Source organism: Corylus avellana, chromosome 11 (genome assembly GCF_965113065.1).
Source record: "Corylus avellana chromosome 11, dhCorAvel1.hap1.2, whole genome shotgun sequence".
In the NCBI taxonomy this organism is placed as follows: domain Eukaryota; kingdom Viridiplantae; phylum Streptophyta; class Magnoliopsida; order Fagales; family Betulaceae; genus Corylus; species Corylus avellana.
The window spans coordinates 17,666,379-17,673,334 of NC_142500.1; the positions used below are offsets into that span (position 1 = coordinate 17,666,379).

The 6,956-nt window shown below is 36.3% G+C and overlaps 1 protein-coding gene across 1 annotated transcript; it reads right to left on the reverse strand.

The window, feature by feature from the left end:
* Window positions 1-486: 486 nt before the first annotated feature.
* LOC132165533 (bifunctional riboflavin biosynthesis protein RIBA 1, chloroplastic) lies at window positions 487-6,676 on the reverse strand. Its single transcript, XM_059576143.2, has 7 exons — window positions 6,432-6,676; window positions 5,907-6,222; window positions 5,599-5,814; window positions 4,470-4,792; window positions 4,090-4,219; window positions 1,409-1,705; window positions 487-942 (listed from the first exon to the last, which is right to left on the reverse strand). The coding sequence occupies exons 1-7, from the start codon at window positions 6,482-6,484 to the stop codon at window positions 691-693; spliced, it is 1,587 nt and encodes a 528-aa protein (XP_059432126.1). The 5' UTR covers window positions 6,485-6,676; the 3' UTR covers window positions 487-690.
* Window positions 6,677-6,956: the final 280 nt, after the last annotated feature.

The following is a 6,956-nucleotide window of genomic DNA, read 5'->3' on the forward strand; positions in this document are numbered from 1 at the left end:
TAGATTTAGTGAGCATGTAATGGAACTCATCATTCTAAGCATCGCTTTAAGCCCTAAAGACGCATGCAATCATTTAAAATTGATGATATATGCAATTCAATTGATAAGTTTTATTCTCAAGATTTTACCAAGTACATAACAACAAAACAACAAATTACAACAGCAGGCTGGGCATTACAAACAAACAGCTCCTAAACTACCGTATCAGATTGGGTAAAAAAAAAAAAAAGGAGGCAATGCATCAATGTATCAGATCATTACATTACTTGTTTTAATGTAGTGTTTTTCATATGCTTTCAGATGAAAAATATTTTTCAATATTTAATATGGATGAAAAGTGTTCATTTAAAACTTGTTTGAAGGTGGTGTAAATTACCAGAGTATTATCCTGCTTTTCTCTTTCTCATATTCAAAAAGGTGTAATTCTGCAGGCTGCTTTTGTCTTTAGCAAGATCAAGTCTTCAAAAAAGAGAAAATCTACCTAACGAAGCAAGAATCTTATATTACATCTATTTACACTTTCACAATAAAGGGAGGCATGCATCTAGTTACATGCCTTAAAAAATTAAAAAGACATGGCTTTTAAGAAAAATTTAAGCAAGAATGCATTTCGTACTACAACTTTAGTTTAAGAAACAAAAATTGGAACTTTGAATTTAACACTACAAGCCACAAGCATAGGAACTTTGGTTATGTCTCAGATGCACCACCTGAGGATCTGTCAATGCTGGAATTGCCATTTACATGGCCATCATCTTCTGAGCCATAGATATGCCCCATTTTCTCACGTTTAGTCTCCAAATATCTTTTGTTCTCCATGGTTATTGGTGTCAACAATGGAACCCTGCCTATAATTGCCAAACCATAACCTTTAAGACCGACATACTTTGCAGGATTGTTTGTCATTAACCTCATCGTCCGGACACCGACATCTTGAAGTATCTGCAATAATTCAATTGATTATTCACTAATTAAAGATGCATTAATGCCAAGTAAAAAGTAAAAATAAAAAGAGAAAGAAACATATTTGATGACTCATGAATAACCTACTTGAAAATAGAAATGAGCTTGACTGCAAAGTTTCAAATAAAACGATCAATAAAGAGAAATCACTTGACTCTCTGGAAATCCTTATCATAAAGGAAAGGAACTCTGATGTTATAATAATGAAAAGACAAAAGACATTTGACCTTTTCATTAAAATATGATCCAATCCAATATTTTAACATCCCAATAGCCAATGAGTAATGCAAGAATGAAATGATGGCAGATGTTGACTAAAGTAAGCTACAGAGTGGCCACAATTCTCCAATGAGATGGGTTGTGAATGAGATCCATTCAGATAAGCAACACAATGGGGCACCAAGGGTCAAGAATGGGATCTAATTTACTTGTAAAGAGAAAATACCTGTGCACCAATGCCATATTCCCGAGAATCAACAGGCAACCCCAACTCCTCATTTGCTTCAACTGTATCGCGCCCATCATCCTGAAGATTGTAAGCACGAAGCTTGTGGCCGAGACCGATTCCTCTACCTTCATGTCCACGGAGATAGACCAATACACCCCTACCTGCTGCCTCAATTTGCTTCATTGCAAGTGCCAACTGCTTTCCACAATCACATCTGGCTGATCCAAATATATCACCTGTGAGACACTCAGAATGTACCCTCACAAGAATGTCTTGTCCATTGCCAATATCTCCCTGTTCATATCAAAATTCAGTCATCATTACTCCCAGGAATGAATGTAGGTCTAACAACAAAATCTTGTCCTATCATTTCCATTAGTTGTGAATTGATGATTTTCTTCCATGCAATGACAAGAAAAAATAATGCATTTAGAAGGGACACAAGATAGCTAGAGCAGAAACCAGTAACAGTTTTTGCCCACAATTCTGAAAATAAGACGAAATACTGATACTGAAACCAAAAAAGACGCGTAGTATAGAATGGAAAGATTCAACAAAAAGACAAGAGCGTAGTGACAAATTACGTGTTAAGTTTGGAATTCGAAATTGGTACAGAAAGAAACGGATGGGTTTCATTTACCAAAAAGGGGTTGGTGGGGTTGAAGAAGGGGAAGCCCACTGTCAATTACATAGAAGAGCATGTATCACACACTTGAGTAAACATGTTTAGAAAATGCAATTTGATAGTGCTTTGGGGCATTGTCCCTGAGCCTTGACTCAAGGTATCAGCTAATGAAACCATTCATCCATGACTCCAAAAAGCACCATATAATTTCTACAACCATATATGTAAAGCTCATAATTCATCATTTACATTTTAGCTTGGTAAGTATGTCTCAATATATGTGGATCACAATGTTGATGAAGAACAGCTAAAGAAGATCCAATTATCAAAACATTGCAATTTCCAGAAGGCTATTTCATGTGCTGTTATTGAAGATCAACAAAGAGGCTGAAAAGGAACATGCTTTGCCACCCACTATTTACCAAAAATTTTCATCAACAAAAAAATCTGCATAAGTATAGATCTCTTCCAATTCTGCTAATTCTTGCATCTGCTTCTCTAACACATTCCAACTGAAAAAATGAAAGTCTTTCGTTTTCACTGTGTCCTTTTTTCTCTTTTCGTCCATCGTCATAGATACTTTTAAAAGGAATATCATTATTGCTTTCACATTCAAATAAAAGTCCATTACTTTTTAAGCCAATTCTCTTTGATTTGGTAGTGATATATTTGTCATCATTGATGTTGGAAAGTGGACTTCTTTTATTGGGCATACCAGAAAGGAAAGAGTGACAACCATATAATGGGATAAAAGGGGGTAGATGATAACAAATTTGGTCAACATTATGAGATTCATAAAATAAATGTTCTTTGATGGACATACTAGGTGAGTAGCTGAACCTAGGTCTAACACCACGCATGTATGTACATACAAAGCTATAAAAGTCACTCAATTATCAACTGAACCAAAATCCAAATAATTGAAATAATTACTTCTCATTCCTTAGTAACAAGAGATTTTTCACTATGAATTTGGTGAAAATAATTAAAGAGAAAACAAAGGAAAAAATAAAAACCAAAGGGACATTCCAGGTGGATACAAGGTGACTCAACCAATGAACCAAAACCAAAAAGAACTGCAATGTGAGTGTCACATTTTAAGAAAATGTCAAACTTGCAAGTGCTGGTTTGTATATAGCCTGGCTAAGGATCAAACTATGAAGAATAATTCCTCAACAAAAAGGAAAAAAAAAAAAAAAAAAAAAGATTTGTGGTCAGTGAATGAAAATCCAGTATACAGGAAAAAAGAAGAAGAGAGAACAAGAAATTCAAAGGTTTCCTACAGGGTTCAAAGCCTCAATGCGTGAGAGGGGCGGAGGGCAGAAAAATTCATTGTTGTGTCTATGACCAGAAATTTCCATTAACAAGCCTATTGAAGGCTTAAGAAAACCTGAATGGGCCTCTAAAATATCATCCTAATAACTTCTCATGTCTGTATTTGTGATCCATTATTTACCTAGACAAGCCTAGTTGAAGGCTTTGTAAAACCGAAGAATATAAACACAATCCTTACTAAACCTCACCACACCAAACAAAATAACATTTTAAGCTCCAATTTTATCTCTGAAAATCACCAAAATGCCACTTTCAGTCCTTTGTGAAACAAACACTTCACAATTCGGGCTATGGTGGCTCCACAGTTTTCACAAAATCCAAGCGCTTGGCATAGAGGTGCACAGTGTAAATGGGAAACAGCCAACTAAACTACTTAAGGTGGCCTAACCAAGCAAAATACGCTACAAAGAGGCATTAATGGAAAAGGCCAAATATAAGAAGTGGAACTTGTAATAGAATACAGAGCAAACCAATTAATGAAAACAAGAAAAAATACAGTAGAAAGCACCCACGTTTTAGAAAGTCAACCATAGGAAATTGAACATTAGCATAAAGGATATACAGAAAAAAGTATTATCCATAACTCAAACCAGTATGGTAACAGCACGAATACCCTTCAATTGACAATTATCATAACCAAGTTATTCAATATTGGTGTTCCATAATTTAGGTAAGATAGTTTTAACATGTATTTATCAAATTCTGACGATTTGCTTACTTTAACCATGGCAATATGCTCAATCCCATCCAGCAATGACCTATAACAGTAGGATATGAATGGCCCCCACATTGTGGGTATTGGTGCAGTAGCAGCGCGCTCCACCAACTTATCTCTTTTCCTCCTATATCTGCCAATTGCAACCAATAGCTTGTAGCCTTGTAGGAGATATTCCTTTGATTAATTTAAATAAAATGAAAAAGTAAACAATTTGTAAATGAAAGATCCTAATGACTTTTTGAAATTTCTGAGTAGTCAAGCTCTATCAAGTGATAGAACAGTTTGACATATGTGTCCTCAAGCATGTAAAGATGTAAGTATTTTTTGGTAACTACAATTAGTACTCTTTTGTGGAGAAACATGAACATTCACTGAAATACCTGATTAAATCAGTAGTGGAAATAATTTTCAAGTTTTCTGCCTCTGCAAACTGGCGAAGCTTTGGTAATCTAGCCATAGAACCATCATCATCCACAATCTCACATAAAACTGCAACAGGTTCTAACCCAGCCAAAACAGCAAGATCAACAGAAGCTTCTGTGTGTCCAGCTCTTTTCAAGACCCCTCCCTCCCTGTACTTGAGGGGGAAAATATGGCCAGGGCGGTTGAAATCTTCAGGTTTAGAATGTCTTGATGCAAGAGCCAATATCGTGGCTGCTCTATCACGAGCTGAGACACCAGTTGTTGTGCCATGTTTTGCATCCTATTGAAATCAAAGAGAATTGAATTTCTAGATAGCAAGCAATTTAAACTACTTAAAGAACAATTAGCAACTAGCACATTAAAACCAACTATGAACAATAATAGCAAAAACATTACTTGAACTAAACTAAAACATTATATCATTACCATCAATACCCATCAAAGTTTAGGATCAGCACAGCCTGCTCTTTTTACAACTCCAGTCTCCCTTAAAACAAATACCCAGTCAAATATAGGTATAAGAATCAATTCAGGTATCTAGCATAGTAGCATTGCTCTCATTCTTCCATATTCCTTTTAGAGACACTAAACTTGATTGGATAGCAAACATATAAGCATTTAGGCAGTGTGCAAGGAACAAGACTGGGCCACCTTTATTGGCCACCTAAATGAACATCAAAGTTCACAAGCCCACGTGTTCTAACTGCCATGGTTGCAAAGGTCACCTTACAGTTAAATAATGCACCACTACCATGATAAATTTAGAGATGAAGTGGTCACATATCCAAACTATGTATCGTACAACAAAGAAAAAAAATAGGTGAAAGTAGTTATCTGCTCACATATTTTAATCACGTAGTTGATGCACTCTACCACCGAGTTTGTACACTGATTGTAAAATTATTGCCTTCTTAAAACATCACCCCTATTTCAAATGATGCAGAGAGCAGTTCATATTTTCATACCAACATTCATACTTCTCCAAGAAAACAAATTACAGTAGCTTTTGAACTTCACCAACAACAACAAACAAAAAACAAAAACAAAAACAAAAACAAAAAAAGAAAAGGAAAATCCACAACATACCACTGACACAGTAAATGCTGTACAAAGCTTCTCTTCATTCTGAGTCACCATCAATGGGAGTTGCAACCTCTCCAAGTCGTCCCCTTTCATGCTCACACACACAATTCCAGTTCCATGCTTGACGATAAACGCCATAGCCTCCGGCGTCACCTTCGACGCGGCCATTATAAGATCTCCCTCGTTTTCTCTGTCTTCATCGTCTACAACAATTACCATCTGCAACAATCAACCCACATTAGTAACCATCTTATCATTTATCATCCCCCAACAACAACAAACGGAGCCATTGCATTTTCACCCTCACCAACCTTGCCTTTCCTGATATCCTCAACCGCCTCCGGAATGGAAGAAAACCCATCTGTAGGACGGTCCAATTCATAGTCATCATTGGAAAAGAAACCCCTAGCAGTAGGAGTTATCTCCGCTGCTATTGTTCCAAAAGCTGTTTCTATCTCATCAGGCCGTGTTTCAATCCCATTTGGTTCACCCACCGTAACTCTCACCACTCTACCAGTACCATTGAAGCTTAAAGGCAATCTCTTTGTTACATTTGCCAGAACAAAATCACAAGGATACCCATTAGCGGGAAACTGTCTTGCACCATAATATACACCATTCTGGCCTCTGACGAATTGAAAAAAATAATAAAAATTAGCAAAGAAAATTTCTTTACCTGGTTATTTTGTTGTAGTTCAAAATTTAAGCTATTTTTCTTCTGTTATTTGATTCTCTCCGTGTTAATTTTGCCATTTAGAGTCCAAAGATAGAAACATGGGTAAAGAATAACGAAAATTAAAAGGGAATTTGAGGTGGGAATTGTGAAGAAAGCTCACTGTAAACGGGACGGAGCCATCGGAGAGCAGTGGTAGAGGTTGGTGGAAGCCATCAATGCGAGCTTTGAGGGAATGTCTGTGCTAGAGACTAAAACAAGCAAGATAGCGTTAGAGAGAGAGAGAGAGAGAGAGAGAGAGCGTCCTACGTTACAATGGAGGTTTTGTAGGTTGGCTAAGTGGCTGACACCACCACCACCAAGCAAATGAGGAAGAAGGGATTGAAAAGTACTTTCCAGACGGTTCGAATGGTCGCTGAATTGGTAATATATATCCGTTTTCTCACTTTTCTAGAGATTCACTACACACACACACACATATATATATTCTTTTAAAATAAAAGTGGCTGTCATCATATTCATAATCATACATGATTAAATATAATATATGGTTCTGCCACCCCTTTTGGATTGTGGGTGGGGGAGGCCGTTCGGTCACATTTTTAGTAATATCGAAAATAATAATTAAATTAAAAATAATTTCTATTAATCAAGATTTTTTTTTGTATTTTTTTTTAATTATAAACAA

Bases quoted from the DNA above. Each gene is read 5' to 3' on its own strand.
- LOC132165533 (XM_059576143.2), bottom strand. From the start codon at position 6,484: ATGGCTTCCACCAACCTCTACCACTGCTCTCCGATGGCTCCGTCCCGT. The intron at 5,815-5,906 runs GTTGGTGAGGGT...TGATTGTTGCAG, and splicing joins AGGATATCAGGAAAGGCAAG to ATGGTAATTGTTGTAGACGA. The intron at 1,706-4,089 runs GTAAGCAAATCG...TGATATGAACAG, and splicing joins AGCATATTGCCATGGTTAAA to GGAGATATTGGCAATGGACA.